Source organism: Passer domesticus, chromosome 9, assembly GCF_036417665.1.
Source record: "Passer domesticus isolate bPasDom1 chromosome 9, bPasDom1.hap1, whole genome shotgun sequence".
Classification (NCBI taxonomy): domain Eukaryota; kingdom Metazoa; phylum Chordata; class Aves; order Passeriformes; family Passeridae; genus Passer; species Passer domesticus.
The window spans coordinates 34313677-34332809 of NC_087482.1; the positions used below are offsets into that span (position 1 = coordinate 34313677).

Sequence of the window (19133 nt, forward strand, 5' to 3'; positions counted from 1 at the left end):
CTACCAACTGCATCACCCTCTCACACCAAAGAACCTTGATGTTTTGACAAACGGATACCAAGCATCAGCTACAGCCACACCATGTGTGCCTAGCAAAACTTGAAATCATAATCCAGCAAAGAGACTGCAGTCACTGATAATGAGAAAAGCTGTATCTGCGATGACTTTGGTAACTTTCAGTTGTCAGGTTAGCTGAGGATAAATGAGTACAATAATAAACACCTCTGCCAAGAGCAGGGTTACTAAAAAGTTGCCAAACTTGTACTAGTCTTAGGAACAGTGTGATTACAAGTGAATCCTTCTCCATTTAATTTAGCAGTCACAGAGCATCAGAAAAGCACTTTGCATTCTCATCACCTTCACAGTAATCAAACATAGTCTTTTTCCTGTGTGTTTTAAGAAAGCACAACCACAACAGAAGAACACACTAATGCTTCAGTCAGGTTGGTGAGCTGTTCAGATTTGTGGTTATGAGTGATTTTCACGTTTAATATTCTGTAAAAATTACATATCTCATTCTAGCAGAAATAGCAGAGTCTGACAATAACCCTAAGCCCCAAAAGGATGGCTGCACTGAATGGTATAAGCATTACTAGAGCACAGTAACCCCAGTTTGCAGTACCCCAGGAGGAAGCTCGTACCAGGGTGCGGTAGCACCTGTCGGTGAGAGGAGTGATCACCAGGCGGGGGGAGTTGCCCAGGTACTCGTAGGCGTATTTCACATTGCAGTTGATGATGCACACACGAACGTTCTCATTCTGCCAGTAATAGCGCAGCTGTGCAAGCCACTGAAAGTCTGTTTCACTCTGCACACCTGACAAACAGAGTTGACAGCAATCATAAAAGACAGCTGGATTTTCTATTAGGGTTAAATTTAAAACAGCTTTGAAATTATTAATGTTGATGCTTGTAGCCAAATACTCACAAACCCATCTTAGTGCTGTACTGTTTTAGGCAGTAAAATCTGATTGGTTAATGATTTTTCATTAACTATGTGTTAAGAAAAATGTCTTCAAATATAATTACCACTTCCAATCATTTCCTTGATGACATCTCTAGCATGAACATCAAGAGTAACCAAGGCACCCAGGGTAGTCCTTGTTTGCTTTGACAGTTTTCCTCTCACCAGCTCTACAATATCATTAAGTTGAAGCTGAAGGGTATCATAATAACCCTTTAAACCCTAGGAGAAAAAAGGTAAATTTGAAACTGGTTATATCACAGTTTCAAGTGTTCCAGATTTTATCATGTTGACTAGATATCTTAACAGAGGTTGCATATTAAGCTACTGTTTTATATTGTCGTGGTTTTGCATCAACTTCTCTCTTACCCACAGTTATGCATTTATGTTGCAAAGCTACATTTTAAACTATGATTGCTCTAAATAAGAATATTAAAGTACTTGAATGAAAGGTATAAGTCACTGTACATAAATTCATGTATGCCAAACACATATGCTCATAATTTTAAAAATTTTATTTTAATTGTAAAAAACTGTTTGATTAAGCAAAATACATCAGCTGAAATGAAACACTAAGAAAGATTTTTTTAAATTATGCATTACACAGTACCTTGGGCCCATCGTGAAGAACTTCATGGACCTCACTTGTCCAGTACATTTGAGACACACACAGCACTACTTGGCCAGGCCACTCCAGAACCCAGCGCTTTCTCTCAGTCTCTAGATAAGCCTGAAAGAGTTACATACATCATACACACACAGTGTCTGGGAATACCTATCACAATGTAATACAGAAGCTTATAATGTAATGCTATTAATATTCCTTGCTGAAGAATACTATTTGCAATGTCCAAATGGAGCTTTAAATGCTCTTTTCCCCTTAGGTTCACAATTTTTTTAACCAATAATTTAAAATATTCTTAGAATTATCTTTCCATATTACAGAAATATTCACAATTTGTTAACTTCATACAAAGAAATATTTTCTGTCTAATAATTTTCTTTTAGGAGGAAGCAAACATATTACAAGTGTTCTATTTCTAATTCATAAGAAACCTGCACTATTACATCAGGTGATATATCCTGTGAAATAGTACTACTGTGAAACTTTTAGAAGAATTTATATCCAGTGTAATAGGAAAACTATGTGCATCTTAATCAAACTAAACTCTAATGTATATTACTGGCCTATTAAATACTTGTCATGTTAACTTGGTCCTGGCCACATGACTTCATCAACTCCTGTCTTGAGGAAGAATTTTAGAAAGCCAAGAGACACCCACAAAACAAAGATAGGTGCTACAGTTCTAAAATTGTCATAAACCCCATACCACTCTTGATCTGGCAATGACATCACGCACAGTCTTCAGCATAACATCTTCTACTTGAATTAACCACTTCTCCACTGCACCTCGAGCTTCAGAAGTAGAAATGTTTGAAACCAGTGGCACACGCTCGCCTTCAGAACTGCACATTCCTTTAATATCCAAATTGCGAAGGAAGTCCAGCTTAGCAATGCCTTCAAAACACTTCTTCAGGTGAGGCTGAACTCTAAGAGGATCCTTAGTCTCTGATAGGATCTCCAACATTTCATCATTAGACAAGAAAAAGAAGCTAAAAAATTAGAAAAAAATTAGAAAAAAATTAGAAAAAATTAGAAAAAAATTAGAAAAAAATTAGAAAAAAAATACAACTGCATTATCAAGCTATTTTTAAGACTGATCTTATTCACAATAAAAAAGCCCCATTCAGAATCTGTGGGTTTTCAATAACCAAAGCTCATCATACCGGGGAAAGAAGAGACGTTTTTTTTCAAGGTAAGCATTAAGCCCTTTCATGATTTTGTCAAGAAGTTCATTACAGGTCTGAAGCTTCTCTGTTAATCCTGGCAAGGAAGTAGCAGCAAGAACCTGTAACAACAAACATGTGCAAACTGTCAGCTATAAATGAAGTAATTCAAACAGTATTTCAAACAGAAATTAATCAAATAAGGAACAACATAACTTTGTTTCTAGCAAGCCTAGGGAACTGAAATTGTAGTTCACTGTATATATTCTGAAAACAAAGCATCCCCTCCCTGCCCCCCCTCCAAAAAAAAAAAAAAAAAGGCAAGAGAAGCTACTGCTTTCTGTCAGTAATGGATATTTCCCTGACCTTTGGGTCTTCAGCACAAAACTGCATAATCTCTCTCCACAGTCTATCCACAGTCTGAAACTGCCGTCCCTCTTCTGGCATCTGTTGCATAATATCCTCAGAAGAAAAGATGGGTTCCAAGTACAGCCACTGTGCCTGCACTTTCAGCCAGTCATCAATATTCTCCTGAATTTTAATCAAGCGGCTTTCCCATTCCTTAATAAATGTTTAAAGAATGTTAACTTGACATTTCCAATCAAATAATGTTAGAGACAACAAATTCAGGAAAGGTAGACATTGTGGTATTCCAGCTCCCAAAGAGAAAAAAAAACCCAAAAAACCTACCAATAAACAAAATGAAAGAAAAATATTTAGGAGCATAAGTTCTTCCACATATACAGATGGCCAAAGGAGCTCAGAAATTTTTACTTAGTTGGAAATTAATTTTCCAAAATACATTTATCACTTTATTTAACAACTTAATTGTTAAGCAGTAGCCAGGAGGCTACCAGTGATAAATTCTATTTCAACTCCCCAGTGCAAAGGCTCTTTTAGCTGAATGGCCACAGGGACAGAACACAGAAAAGCCACCTCAGCTCACAGGAGAGATCCAGCAAGTCAGGACAATAGCAGATACACCAGAGCAGGCTGCCTGGAAAGTGTAACTATGTTCACTGAGCCTGCTTGAGCCCGAACATTTCCCACATAAACCAACAATGAACTAGGAGGGAAACTGCAAAGCAATTCCACCAGCTTCTCTCCTGTCAATGGCCACGGTGTTAGCACCACAAAGACCACTCTAGCTCTGAAATTCAAAAGCAAGTGTAAAGCACTGCCATCATTGTTCTGAGGCCTGATTAAAAAACACTCTCCCAGCCATCAAGAACTACCTTTGCCCTGATGAAAACATTGTAGTTCAAAATTTGAGTCCAAAATTCAAAAAATAAATAAATAAATGTTCTTATTAGCAATAATAGAAACATTATTTCCAGTTATTAAGAAGTAAGGCTAATGGAAATAGTGATTTAGCAAAATATTAGAAAAAATAATCATGTTCCCTTGGTTACATTTGAATTTGAATGGAAGAGAGAATTCCAAAGCAGAAATAAGTATGACTCATATGAACTCAAAAGATTCTTGCTGAAAAAATGAATGAAAGCATTTCATTAACAACTCAAACAAGAAAGTTGTAATACAATCAGTATACTATTGCACTACAGTTCTCCCACAAATAAAAATGGTTGAAAAAGTACTCATTGTACCCTTATTTCATTTTCAAACGGTTTAATGAAAGGTGATCCTCTCATTGTCTGAGTTTTCATAATCTGATCATCAAGAAGAGCCTGAATTTCATCCACTGAAGACAGAATATGAATACCAGTCTCACGATACACATTTGTGGTGAAGGAAATTGAATCCCAGGTTTCCTTCATGGTATGCAGTGCTTTCTCCAAGGAAAATTCCTATTTAAAAAAGAAAGTAGCTTTGTCTAGTCACTGAATTGCTTTTTTCCAACTCTCTAATTCAATATGTAAGCACATCTAGCTGAATAAACTATTTTGCTCTAGCAGCACAAATTAACCACCTATTATTATTTTTCCTCGGTATATCCTTTTCTTGCACACAGAAAGCAGCACACTTGGGAAATATGGATAATGTCACATGAGATACAAATCCTTACACTCATTATTAACATCTACTGGACCAAAGTCTCACCAAATCTCTTCTGTTGCATAATGGCAGAGACAAATAATGCTGATAAGTCATAAAAGTATTCACTAAGAGACCTGATGTCATATTTGTCACTATCAAAACTCTGTGCTTACCTTGCTTGCAGCTACGCTTATTGTTGTAAAGGGTTCCAAGTAAGAAGATAGATTCTGCTTTAAAACTTTTCTCAGGGTAGTTCCAGCATCTGGTGTTATATCATATCCTACTATATCTGACATCTGCCGCCAGTGACGTTCTCTCATGCCAGGATTACAAAAGACAACCACAGTGGGAATATGCTCCTAATTCAGAAAAAACATTTATAAGGTTAATATTGTCATATTCATTATTTCTTATTTTTTAACAATCTTTCGTGTGCATTTAAAATTCTGCTACAGTTGTTGAAGACCTGAAAATCTTTTCCAAAAAGTGCAGATGGCTGCACTTAGTTTTCCATTCAATTTCTAAATAATTATATCAACTACTGAAGAAGAAATATAAAAAAACTATTAGCATAATTTTTCAGTGATGCTAAATTTTGCTTCTATTAACATAACAGAGTCCCAATTCTAAATTCCCAACTACATCCTTAAATGTTTTTCTGCATCCAAAAATGACTTTTCTCCCGTATGTGTGCACTTGTTACAATTCCAGAAACTTAAAAGAAAATTAAAAATCCAATGTTATTAAAATGAATGGGACAGTAAAATCTGGAAAGGGGGATTCAGAACAGCCTCACTCTATCTCTGACTCTGCATCATCTACATGTACTGAGCCCTGAATTTAGCATTTGTCCCTCAGTATCAGATATTAATATCCCTCACATTTTCTTACCTTAAATTCTTTAATCTGATCCAGAACTGAAGAACACATTGTAAGAGTTGGATTATCCCTCCCAGTTCGCACTGCCTTTTTCTTCTCTGTTGCTGCTTTCTTCAGCTTTTGTTGGAAGAGTCTTAACAGTTTGTACATCTCTCTATAAAATTCATCAATCTCAGACTCCATGCTTTCCCCATCTAGTTCCAAAAAGGTCCCATCCATCCATCTAAGAAAAAAACATAAGGTTACAAAACAGAATAACAAATGTAGCCCACAAAAAGTTATCTTTGTTTTGCAACACATGAATAGCTATTTAAATTAAAGCAAAGCTCTTCTTCCATATTATTGTTATTCTTTGCAAAATACTAAAGGCCAGCCAAAAGTGGCTCAATCACTTTCTTCTGTGTATTTGTGTAGTTGTCTTAAGTCAGACACATACTGAAACTGAGTAATTGCATGAATTGACAAATAATTAAGTTAAACTCTAGACAGAAATCGACATAAGACATTTAAAAATACACCAGGTCTTGTATTTTCAAACCCCCTATACTTTCAGCCATAGCACATTAAAACTTCTGAAGAATGCATGAAATAATAAACAATTTCCCTTAATTTATACACAGAGTACAGTTTTGTGGTAGGATGTAACCACCAAAGAGCAACATAATCGTTTGAACCCACCATTTTGGACAGCTGCTAGGTTAAAACCAGTTTTGGTTACAACCAGATGATGAGTTCTCTGGTTGAGCTCATGTGTGTGATTCATGGTGTGATTCTTGGGGCTATCCTGTGCAATGCCAGGACTTGACTTCATGGTCTTTGTGGGTCCCTTCCAGCTTAGGAAATCTGATGATTCTATGATTCCATGATTACATTTTAAAAATAAAAACAAATCAACATTTTTTTTCTAGCTAAATTAAAAATAGCAAGCCTGATATGTATGTTATATTACCCTTTTACTTTGCTTTCCAATAACATGTTAACAAGAAAACAAATCCATATTCTACATCTGACATGAAAGAGACCAGGACAAGCATTTTTCTCACTCTCCCTCTTATAGCATTTAGAGCTGAATTACCTTCTTTCTGTTCGCTGCCATTTCAGTATAAGATTAAAGAGCTTCTGGTATGGTTCTATCTCAGCTCTTAAGTTGTTAAGGAGTGGGAATTCACTTGGTTTCCATCCAAGCAGACTCTCTTCTTTATTAAGAGCAGCTACTGTTTCATCAGTGTCCTGTATTGTTTTCTGTAAAGTTCTCAGGTCAGTCACATACTGAAATAAAATAACAGTATGTTTTGAGAAATAACCAAATTGTGCTCTGAGCAGCTTATATCAAAATATGAACTTTCACATTAAAATTAGAAAACAAGATTTAAAAACTTGTCTGCTTATTGGTGAGTATATAAACTGTGAAGAAACCAGATGAACATTATGAAAAATAAAATTGGTTCTCATTACTGCATTTTAGAGTATTTTCAAAATGTATGGGCTTTAAAACTTACTGTTCCAGGAGGCAGGCACAGAATTTTTTATGTACGTGGCATATCATATTGGTAACTGGGATTTATTAGCTTAGGATTTCTGTTTTGTGCTTTGAAGTGTTTTGTTTTTTAAAAAGCCAAAATTTCTTACTATGTAATATCTTCCAATTAAAGCACAAGACATGCTCTGAAAATTAAAAAATACTGCTAGAAATTAATGAAACTTTGGAGCAATGGTCTGCTCTTCACTAGCATAAAATTAAGTTTTGAGGTTTGTAGGAAAAAAGTATCAAATTGCTACCTGTGCTGGTTTTGCATTACTTGATTTGTGGTGAAGAGGGAAAATGAATAAATTATTTTCGTGGGTGCACACAATCTTTCTGAACTTCTATGATTGGTACCTATCAGCTAATTCGAGCTTTGTAGCAAACTTTCCCCTAAATAAAATGTTAAATGCCAGTAATAAACAAAAATGGGAGGGGGACTGAGCTTGACAACTGTGGCAAGAGGATCATAAGTGTTTTAGTTCACATTTGTTGCACTGATTCCTTTTAATTACATTTTTTTCCATGATCCCTGTGTATTAAGCACATAAAACATTTCTACTGATTGTATGCTATTAATCAAACCTGTTGCATGCGATCCAGTTGTGAGTGTTCTTCTAATTCTGTCACAGATTTATAAAGCTTGTCTAATTCAACGTGCACGTTATCACATTTCTGTTGCACTTCTTGTTCTCGTTCAGCTTTAGACTGCTGGATCAGCTACAAAAGAAATTTTTTTTCATTACAAAGGTGATTTTAAGTCCTTTCAATAATTAATATATATACCACCATCTAAACATTTAATGCAAACAGACAAAAAACTAACAATACAGATGAATTATCCTCCTTGCAACAGCTGAAATTTTTTTCTCCTATGTCCCACTTCAGTGTGTGCAACCTCTATATGCTAGCATGGAAGCCTCATCTCAATAATCACAGCAGTTAGAATTGCCTCAAAGGCCTCCTTCAGGAATCAGGAAAGAGAAAGTAAAGCATCACAGAAAGAAATAGATATACTCTTTTTGGGATTCAGGATTTTACTGCCAAAAAGGACACCTACAGCTGTTGAAAGCCAATGCTGTCGCACAGGTACCTGTGGCTGTAAAAGCCAGAGACCACCTTAAAGCACTGGGTCTGCACACTCAAGGGTTTGTTTTAGGGTACCAAACAAAAAATCAAAGAGAGAGGAGACTTCCTAAGACAAGGACACCTACTGCCATGCCAAATTTGTGAAGCAGACAAACAGAATTCCACCAAAGGAGGAACCAATCTTTTCATTTTGCACTAGAATAGAACAGACTCATATCTGAAAGTATACAAGGCAAATATACAAACTCATGAAAATGATGTGAAACTGTTCTTGTCCTCAACCTCTAGCACTATGCAAGTCACTTGATGGCCAGCTACAGGGTCCCACTGCTGAGGGATTCTCACCAAGTAGTGAGATTCACTCTGTACTACCATTTTCACTAAAAGGAATTAGAACAAGCATCATGGACTCTCAGTGTAGAAGTAGAAAATTAATTTTATCGATTTTTTGGGGGGGATTAAAAGAATAATTTGTTTGCATGGGGATAACATGCAAACAATGTCTGTAATATTTTATAGACATAGTAGTCTCCCAAGCTGGGTATCTTTTCAGTCAGAGGCATAATTACTACCCTTGGACATATGCCTTAGTATCTAAACAAAAATTATTAAAGGAGAAATCCTTACTTGTAATATTTAAAAGATACTGATTTTTTTAAAATGTTAATTATTAATTCTTTAAAAATCTTAGAAGAAATTATTAAATCTATGCTAAATTACTACAGAGAGGCAAGAGAACAAGAAAAGGCTTGACTTACTGTGTCACAGACAGAGACAAAGCATGCTAAGCAAGATGAATACAGGTGGTGGAAGAAAAGTAATCTACAGTCACACAGAGAAAATGAGATGTTCCATATTTTCTCTTAATGATTGCTAGAAAACATTGTTCCCCCTGTTCTTTAACAGAACAAAATACCATTTTAAGTAAATGACTCCCTGTCCAAACACTCAGTCTTATTAAGGGCCTGACAGTTACATTTTCAGTACTAGACAAGTAGGGTAGTGAATTTTCACCTGCCTGTGTCCTACCTAGTACTGACCACAAGCATATTAGGATAATAAGACTTGCTGAAGCTTTTAAGTTACAGTGACAGTTTTAAAATTTAGCCACAAAAAGCCCACTTTTGTTACAAAAATCTGGAAATATGTTATTCATGCATGTCTAAATTAGTATGGTTCATGTTATACATGTATGTACATTTAGCCTGCTGAGGAAATAATAGCTCAAGTAAAGTGAGAAGTCTAACAAGCCAAAATATACCATAAACTAAGAAAATGCTCTTACAATATCATGCTCTTTAAAAATGAGGTTAATCTTCTTTGGCCAAAATATAGCTGTTGAATTTAGTTCAAGGTCTTCAGGAGTAAATGGATAAACATCTATCAAGTAACTCATTTGCCGACAGCACTCCTACAAAGAGAGAGTTCACAAAACTTTAGGTATGATAGATCTGTTTAAAATACAGGTCAGGACAATATTATCTACAAAGATAAAATAAAAATCTATATTTAATGAACTTTTCAGAATTCAGAGCTCCTTCAGCCAATTGAATATTAACATTTAAAATATATGTGTAATGTTTTTCAAGTCCTTGCCCTGATCATGAGCTTGTTTTTCTAAATACGACTCCTGTGTTCTGTAAATCTATATGCAGAAATTCTAATGTTATTAAGAATACACATAATTTCTGCAGATATAAACATAACATATTTATAGACCTCTTACCATCAGAAAATCTGATACATATTCACACACACATGCAAAAACTACTCCTAATGTAACATCATCTATATTCTGATCAAAGAGTAAATTGCTTCTTGTGTGTTCAAAGTCTCTTGACTGTTTTTACACATAAAATGTTCTTTATACTGTCTGTTACATTTTCACAAATAGATTTTTAAGCAGTCCTGAAGTAAGTATCCAAGTACAAAAAATAAACTGAGCAATTTATTAAAAGCTGCATGCCCTCAAAGATGTACAGAACGGGAATAAGAAGCAAATGCATATGGCAAATAATAAACTGGACTTCCCACTTCTGTCTGAAGTAACACTGAGTTTATTCACACAGGCAGAAAAAAGTCTTCACTCTGGAATGAATTCTTTATTTGTATAGGTCAGCATGTCTAATAAAAAATCAAGAATTAAAGGATAGTCATTTACCTTACTCCTTCGCACCAGGTCCTGAAAATCTTTGGTTTTGATTTTCTTCATGTATTCCATTATTTCTACCATTTCTTCTGTTGACTCAGGAACTTTTAATGCACTTTCCTTAATGGCTTCACATTCGCTGCATATCCTATAGTTTTATTTTACATAAATTACCAGCATTTTAAGATATTAGTTTGACTGGTATCAAGCTCAGCCTTAATGCAATTAAAAATTCAAATTACTTTAAGTATTCTCCCCTCACAAATTCCGTTATTTATGAAACTAGAAGGGGAACATGTCCAAGTCAGTCTAGACAAATACTGTTTTTTAACTGGAAATAATTGCTTTGTTTGGATTTTGGGGTATTCTTCTGAAATAAATGTTTTAGTAATCTGTTGTTACTAAAAGAACTTCAATAAACTATCATTAGTGTACACACAAACACTTTCCTAGTAAATATTGTCTCATTTTAGTAATGTGGAATCACTATAAAACTTGGCCATAATTGTTCATTTTTACTAAAAAATGTAGTAAGAGTTTCCCCATTATTTAATCCATACCAGCAAATTAACCTCCTGCTTAACTAAACTGATATCCTGTCAGTTCACCCAACCAGAAGATAAAGGGGAGGTGGTAGATATAATTTTTCTCAGTTTTAATAAGGCTTTTGGTACTGTCCTTCACAGAATCCTTCTAGAAAAGTTGTCAAGGTGTGGGATGGGTGTTTTCATGGGGTGCTGGGTGAAGAACTGGTGAAGTGCAGAGCTCAAAGGGTTGTAGCAAAGAGGCTGGTGACTGTTACCAGCAGTGTTCCTCAGGATTCACTGCTGGGCAGGTCAGTTCAATGCATTTGTCACTCATTTTGATGCAAGAGTTGGATGCAGAATCAGCAAGTTTGCTCATCATACAACCGTGAGGTGTTGCTGACTCCCTTGAAGGATGGGACACTTTGCAGAATTAAACATTTTGACTATGGTTAAGAGGATGCAAGGCAGTGAGTTGAAATGCCAGATTCCCCACCCATGATGGAGTAACACTCAGCACAAACACAAGTGGGGAGGAATGGCTTGAGAGCAGCCCTGCTGAGGTATCTATCAGGTAATAAGAGAGTCTAACTTTGACAGTGCAGTGATACTGTAATTCATACATGAATCCAGAACAATAATAAAGTCCTTGGATCTTCAATCTTAGATCTTTTAGCTCCTCCATTATCCAAATCTATGTTCTACCTTTTTTTGAGACTAAAACAGCAGAAAAAATACAACAGCCTGTACAAACTGCATTAGATCGTTAGGTAGCCAAGAACCTTCAGTAAACAAAATATGGTATATTTGCATTTCTTCTACATGTTTCTGCTATGCATTTAACACATAGAGCATTCATAAGCAGAAAAAAAATCTACTTACCTTTTATTTTCCTCTTTGTAATCTGTAAATATTTTGTCCATTAGCATTTTTGCGAAGTTGTTTGCACAATTAGCCAAACCTTGCTTTAAATCCTCACAATTCAAACAGACCATAGGGAAATAAATCACCTCTGGCAAACTCATTATTTCCTTCTTGAGGGTGAAAAATTCATCTATGAACTTCAGAAAAACATTAGACTTTACACTTCAGAGCTGTTGTTTAAATACTTGGCTACATGAGTAAGTATTAGACACTGAAGAAAGTAAGTAATATTTTCTTCTATTTGCCATAAATTTTTAGGGAAAAAACCAGTTACATTGTAGGTATTTTTAGCTAAAGGTAAGCACCTGTTACCCTCTGTTACCTTCTCATTATTGCTGCATGTATAGTAAAAGTTATTTCTAAAGTATAGAATTAAAACTTACAGCAGTGTATTCATCAAAACTGGGTTGTTCTGCTATAAATCTGTTTATCCGTTCCTCTGCAGTTCCATCTGCAAGCCAGCCATAATTTTCAACTACAATTAATTACAATGTATTTATATTACTAAAATGCATTTGCCACACAGCAAGCTACTTATTACAAAGAAGTGACACAGCTAGTTACACACTCTTCCATCACTCACCATAGCCATTAAAATGTTGCTTTGGGCCTTCTAAGTTGTCTCTGATAGATTTTTCCAGAGTGGATTTGGCCCATTGTACGGTGTGAGCAGGAAGCTCAGCATCCAGAGTTGCAGTGCCACCCGTCAGCCAAGCATGTACTGTTTGAAAGTTCTAAGAGCAGTGCAAGTGTTGATTATTTAAATTTTAAAAAGCAGCACAAGGTTACATATACTTTAAAAGTAAATTGCAATCTAGAGAAGACATGATCACAAAAGTATGAGACCCTAACCACGACCAAGTTCACATGCTTTATACACATATAGAATGACTTTTCCTGAAGCAAAGAGTTGAACATGAAATATGTAAAGGAAAACAAAAACTTATCTAACTTTGCATAAAATTAAATTATATAATATATGCAAATACCAACCCTAAAACACTTGTCTGAAAGTACCACCACATGTAACCAATGACCAATACTCAGTTCACATCTAAAGCCCCCAGAAAGGCTCTCTTCCCTAGAACCATAGACAGGTTCTTTTGATGTTGTATATAATAGTTTTTAGAGATTTGAGTATTTTCTTTTTCTTAGAAAGAAAAACATTATCAACTCTAATTTTCCTTGTGTTTCTCTGGAGATCTTAACTTTAATGAAAATTTATTGAAAATCATCACACGTATAATAAAGATGTTATTATAATTGGAGACCCAAAGAGCAAACTAAAACAATCAATAGCAAGTGTGCCAAGTTTTTATAAGCAAAGAGTTACAAAATTACTTCAGAGCCTGGAGTGCCACTGGATATCAAGATTCATGATGTGGCCTGTAGAATCATTGTGGAAAATAAATACAAGTTGCATTCTGATCCCACTGCCAGGGTAGTCAGACTCCTAAATCACAAGTATTTTCATATACTGAACATCTTAACAATTACATAATTAAATAAAACAAAAGCACACCTGAAGAGTCTGTCCTATACAATCTACTACAAACAGAATTGCTTCTTCTAAGTCTTGCAAGCTTGGATAAAACTCCATTCTATTTTCATCCAAAGTCAAGTCCATCTTAAATATAGGCAGACGTCTTTTGTCTTCAGGATCAAAAAGTTTCACATAAAATTCAGTTGTTCTTTGCAGTAATTCTTTCAGCTAGGTAATAATATAGATCATCTATTAGTTGACATAAAAAGGGCTCAACCCATTTTCCACTCATCCAGTAAGCCAGGATTTCCATTCATTTTAGCATTTCTGGCCTGATTTGTAGATAATTGAAGCAGTGTGAATTTTTCTAATAATTCTAATTAGAAATAAGTTCTAGTTTTTCTAGTGGTTATTAGTCCCAACCCTTAAATGAAAACTAATGAACAAGTAAACATTTCAGTAAAGTCCATGCATCTATTTTTGCTACAAAAGTAAGCCTATTACTAATACATGTATATAGAAAAGAAATATCTTGAAAGCATTTTCCTTTGATTAGACTATTGTTCCATTATTTTTCTACAGTGCAAGTAATGTTTTAATCCCATTAAGTTTATCACGGGAGGAAAGATATTTACCTGATTAGACAAAAGCACAGCCACACAATTATAAAAAGACTCAAGCTGATCCAACTTTACACCATCCAAGGCTTCTGACTGAGTAAAGAGACCAATAACTCTTTGGTACCATGTACTCATTATCTTGTCTTCTGCTTTAGAACAACTTAGAGATGCATCAGTTTTAAAAGTTTTACAGTCAACTGGTCCTTTCAATCTAGAAAATAAAGTTACAGCCAACTTTATAAACAAAATTTAAACCAAACATGGAGTAAGGTAACAATACAAACTTTTGTATTACAAACCTAGTCTTTCTCTAGCAGGAAGCACAGTGGGAACTTACACATTGCTTCAGTAGACTAAAAGGAAACAAAAAGCCTGCCTCAAACTCCAGGATTTGCAGAACAATTACCAGAAAAAATAGCAAGGAAAAATATTTTTTAAATTACCTTTTTGAAAACTATGAAAATTTAAAGTTCCAAGATTAAACAGAAAATTCAACTTCTGAAAACGAGCAAGAAGTCTGATCTTCAAGGTTAGCACAGAATTTTCTACAGATGATAATACTACTAGAAGTTGATTTTTCAAATACTAATTTAAACAGATTTTATGGAAATTAAGCATTAAGAATAAGTGTATAATGGGGAGAACATTACAAAATTAAATACAAAATACAAATAAAAAGGTCTGATATTACCAACACCTTGAACAACAATAAAATACGTAACAGAGAAAAGAAAAGTCACATGTCATAACACAGAATAACTTAATCACAGTACATTAAAATGGTGCATCAAAGCAATTTTCTACAGTAAATAGTAAAACTGAACAAGCTCATCTTTGCCAGCTTCAAAAACCTATATGGGTCAATAATTCAGCAGAACAGACTTTACCTGGAACTAGAGAAATCCACTACAAGGAAGTTAAAGAATGCTGTATAACCAAAATCCAGTAGTGTTTTCATTGTGGGGTGAAGAATACGTAAGGTGGAAATTATTTGGTTTTTTGCTTTGATATAATTGTTATGCCATGTACTAGAAAAGTCCAGGCCTCTAAAAAAGAAAAACCATTAAAAAGCAACCAAAACAAATAAGCAAACAAAAATTAAGAGATCAAGCACTACTTGAATAAAGTACTGATACATAAAAGATAGTATTCAAAAGATTATTCCCTAGTGTGAATACTTAATTAAATGCCACACACATGTCCTCACTACCATGCAGTGGAAATCATACAGATTCTCTGATGCTTTGTCATCCATGGTATTTTCAGATCACCTCCTCTTCCAGAAGTCCATTCAATATAAAATCCTAACTTCACCAACTACTATCAGGAAGCATTTATCAACAGATTTTGATAGCACACACTCTGATGCATCAGCCAATTGTGCAATTTGGGTATTTCTATTTTATCTACCTAAATTCCTCTTTCATGATGGGAGGGCATAATGGATTTGCCTTCAGTCTCAAGGTTTCATCTCATAAAACCAAAATTACATAAAACTTTGGTATTATATGCAGTTTTAGGATGTCAAAGTACTGCACAATGCTGCTATCTGCCAGAAAACTGCCCCATACACACACAGTTTGTTCTAGAGGCAGCTGCATTGTGACTTCAGTGTCTGAGCACTCAGAGCCAGGTTTAATTTGCAGTCATGAGTGCTGCTCTACATAACTATAACAGTAATAAAATACTGTCAATGCTAAAACTTTGTAGAGCATTCAGATAAGGGATGTTCAAATGCAAAATCCTCTATAGAGATTTAAAAATATCCCAGTAAGGGGCTCCAGAATTAATCTTGTACCATAAGTCTGTCCCCGCAGCTCAACAAGAATGTCCCTCATGTGTTTTGCCAGTGAGTTATTTGCTAACTTAATCCACTCACAGAGGTAATAAAGGCAAAGGTGCCTCCTCTTCCAACTTATCAAGTTCTCTTAAGTCTGGTCTAACAAGAGCTCTTCTCACTAAGAAAAAAAAACCAAACAAACAAAAAACCAAAACATGAACAGCAGAAGAAAATTAGGCCATATTCAATAGTCACTGTATTTCCTTGAACCAAGCACACAGTAGAATGAAGTAATTGTGTCACCCTAGTCTACAAAACACATTCTCCCAAAGGTAACTGAAAATCAACAGCTTCTGCTGAATTTTTATACAGATTTGGGTGCCTTGATTCCAATTCTGGCTCCTGCTGCTGAAGGTTTTCAGATGGGTTTGCATTTGAAAAATTGAATACTTATGCAATTTCTTTGCTGAGGGGATGGTCAGTGACAGCAACAGGCTCCCCAGGGTGTGGTCACAGCACCAGTCCTGCCAAAATGCAAGGAGCACCTGGAGAGTGCTCTCAGGTGTATGGTTGAGTTTCAGAGAGCCCTGCTGGACTCTAATCCTTTTGGACCCCTTCCAACTTGATATAATCTATGATTGCAAGAATTTATGGCAACTTTGTTACATAATTACAATGAGGTATTATAATTATGCCACTGATGACATTACAAAGAAGTTAGTCCAATGTTAAATTGTTTATTTTTTAATATACATTTTTAAAAGATCAGCCATTCACTAAAATAGTAACAAAACTGGGCCAAATTTCAGATTCCATATAATACAAATGTAGATAAATTAGCACATGATTTCAAGGGAAAACACTTCCAAAATTCCAGTTCATTACTCTTTTTAAAAGGTTTTAAAATTGAAGTGAGTTGTATCAGGGATATCTAAAACAGTAATTGTCTTTGCAGATTTTTATTGTGAGCTTCCTCCTGCAACAAAAGCACCATCAGAAAACTCATGAAAGTGTTTGTGAATAAACAGCTTAAAAAAGCTGCTGTTCCTGAAGAGGTAGAAAGAATGACTAGTACATTAAAAGTTTCTCCTTTCTTTAACAGTAAATAGCAATACATTCTTGCTTCAAATTAACTAAACAGGTTAAAGACATAATGAAAAAACTTCATTAGCAATCGACCTTTTTGACATGAGGTCTGCAGCTGTCTTTCTCTTTGGTTGAACTGTACTTTCAGCTGGTTAACTCTTTACTGGTTCAAATAAAATAACCAAGTTTTGCCTTAAACATTATGGCCAACACACATTTAATAAGGCAGGAAAAGCTAAATCAGCAGGTGATTACAAAGATCCCACCTGGCTGAAAGAACAAACCAGAAAAATCATTTTATGCACGAGAACATGGAGTTTATAATACATATACTAACACTAATACAAGTGCTGAGTAATCTGTAGTACTTACACACACATCTTTGCATGCTTTTTTCATAATCCCTTACTATCTCCTTTAAAAGGTGTTCAGTGAGCAGCTGTCTGTCTTTGCCCTCCATAAGTGATGGTGGCACCATGGCAAGCATGGACCTCAGCCACTGCTGCTGGATGGGAACCATTGGATTACTCTGCACACAACTCTTCAAAAAGAGGTACTCTGCCTGGAAGGACAAGATTTTCAGAAGTCTAATACCTACCCATGTATGTATTTTTGTGTTAGGCTTGGCAAAAGTCTCTTTTCATTAATAATTTCTTAATTTCAAAATTTCTTCATTTCCTGAAAGGCAGGGTGTTTAATCTTTTCAGTATTCACTGACTACTACCCTAAAAACTGCTTTGTGGTTGGTAACATGGTCTCTCTGTCTTAATGTTTAAATATAAAATATTGTACTTGTCACTATGGCATTTTCCTTGGTCCTCTGCTGAAGTTTATGGTTAACAATAAAATAGTTGAAGGTTAAGGTTATTATTCTTTGGACAAACATTTATCTGGCAAAAAGTGTGGACAAACATCCTCCATAAGCGGAGTGGGTCTTGGCCAAAGAAATAGGTATTTCTGCTTTTAATTGACAGTTTTGTTATAAAATCTCTACTCAAATAATGAGTTTGCCTAACAACAGCTAGGCAAAGCTGGTGTTACCCTAGGCTACTTAGGTTATATAATATAAATATAAATAATATAAATATTTCAATACTGATTTGAGTTTCAACTGGCTCTCAGAGATGAAGTCTTACTTTAAAAGCTGTACACAAATTTGAAGTTTAGTGCATGTTCTTCAAATTCAGGGAATGATGGCAAAGACTACCTTTTGTACAGGCTAAGGTACAATCTATGACCTCAACTGACAAAAGATCCTGAAGCCTGTTAGGTTTTTTCCCTAAATAATGGTCTTTAACTAAGATTAAATTAATTATTGATAGATGCTCTTTCTAAAACAGAAAAATACTTTCCCTCTACAGGACCAAGAGACAAGATTCCTATTTTGCTCCTATTCCATTTTCCCCCACCAAGACTACTTCTTCTTGTTTAATAACAAGAATTCTGCATTACATGCTCAACTGCTCTTAATAGGGGCCACTCACTCTTCGTTGCCAGAAAAAAGAAATGAAAGAATTTAACTCACCCTTAGCTGGCTTTCATCATCCATCTGTATAAAAAGAAATGGAAAATTGTTATATATGAAGAATATACAAACAAAAATACTGGAAATATAAAATTTAGCAAATATTATTCCCAAACAAAGACTTTATTCTACAGATATACAGGCATACATTTCAATTGGATTACCTGAGTATATAAATACATTTATGAATTACTGAGGAGCAAAACAAGCATCTTGAAGTAAATCCTAAGAAGGAAAATAAATGTCCCAATAACAAAGAACTAAATAGGAAACAATAAAGAAATACTTTCTCACAGTGGAAGGCAGTTCTGTGATAGGAGGTGCAGCATCTCTCTCATCTCTTTCATCCATGTTACTGTAATAGACTTCAAGAGCTCGATCAATTCTAAAGTAAACAAGAGCATCAGAAATGCAGAAAAACTACAAATAATACAATGAAAATAATGCTAGCACTTTAATTGATGCAACCTATTTTTTCATCTTGATCACTAAATCTCACTATAATTATATGAAACAAACACTATTATTTGTCAAATATCAAATGTGTAATGTCTCTTTCACTTGAATTTCACACGTCTTTAATTACATGAAACTCACAATATCTGATTAATCATCTTTTGCTGCTCCTTGCCTTTGTGATATGCCAATAGTTTCTTCTGTGATGGTGACTTTTCAGATATCACTGGTGTGGGTAAACCAGGGGGGCGAAACAAAGTTCTCAAAGTCCGTTTACTGGAAGTTGCTTCATCATCTGAGTCCTCCATCTAAAATCATAAGAAAACCAAAATTCTAGAACACAATCCTG

At 35.0% G+C, this 19133-nt stretch overlaps 1 protein-coding gene across 6 annotated transcripts in view; it reads right to left on the reverse strand.

The window, feature by feature from the left end:
* The window catches only part of DNAH12 (dynein axonemal heavy chain 12), a 60370-nt gene that overhangs the window by 39005 nt on the left and 2232 nt on the right, over nt 1-19133 (reverse strand). For 5 of the 6 annotated variants that reach the window (XM_064432611.1, XM_064432609.1, XM_064432610.1 and 2 more), the window contains 24 exons: nt 18926-19092; nt 18623-18713; nt 18329-18352; nt 17176-17365; nt 15817-15895; nt 14825-14983; nt 13953-14148; nt 13357-13545; nt 12418-12568; nt 12218-12309; nt 11793-11971; nt 10399-10534; nt 9523-9648; nt 7734-7868; nt 6702-6895; nt 5639-5849; nt 4921-5106; nt 4357-4557; nt 3116-3310; nt 2750-2871; nt 2293-2575; nt 1572-1691; nt 1027-1183; nt 642-814 (listed from right to left, as the gene is read on the reverse strand). In XM_064432611.1, the coding sequence (XP_064288681.1) occupies nt 642-814; nt 1027-1183; nt 1572-1691; nt 2293-2575; nt 2750-2871; nt 3116-3310; nt 4357-4557; nt 4921-5106; nt 5639-5849; nt 6702-6895; nt 7734-7868; nt 9523-9648; nt 10399-10534; nt 11793-11971; nt 12218-12309; nt 12418-12568; nt 13357-13545; nt 13953-14148; nt 14825-14983; nt 15817-15895; nt 17176-17365; nt 18329-18352; nt 18623-18713; nt 18926-19092 (3756 nt within the window). Of the gene's footprint in view, nt 1-641; nt 815-1026; nt 1184-1571; nt 1692-2292; nt 2576-2749; nt 2872-3115; nt 3311-4356; nt 4558-4920; nt 5107-5638; nt 5850-6701; nt 6896-7733; nt 7869-9522; nt 9649-10398; nt 10535-11792; nt 11972-12217; nt 12310-12417; nt 12569-13356; nt 13546-13952; nt 14149-14236; nt 14252-14824; nt 14984-15816; nt 15896-17175; nt 17366-18328; nt 18353-18622; nt 18714-18925; nt 19093-19133 lie in introns of those variants that run through there. The other variant, XM_064432614.1, reaches the window with a different exon arrangement.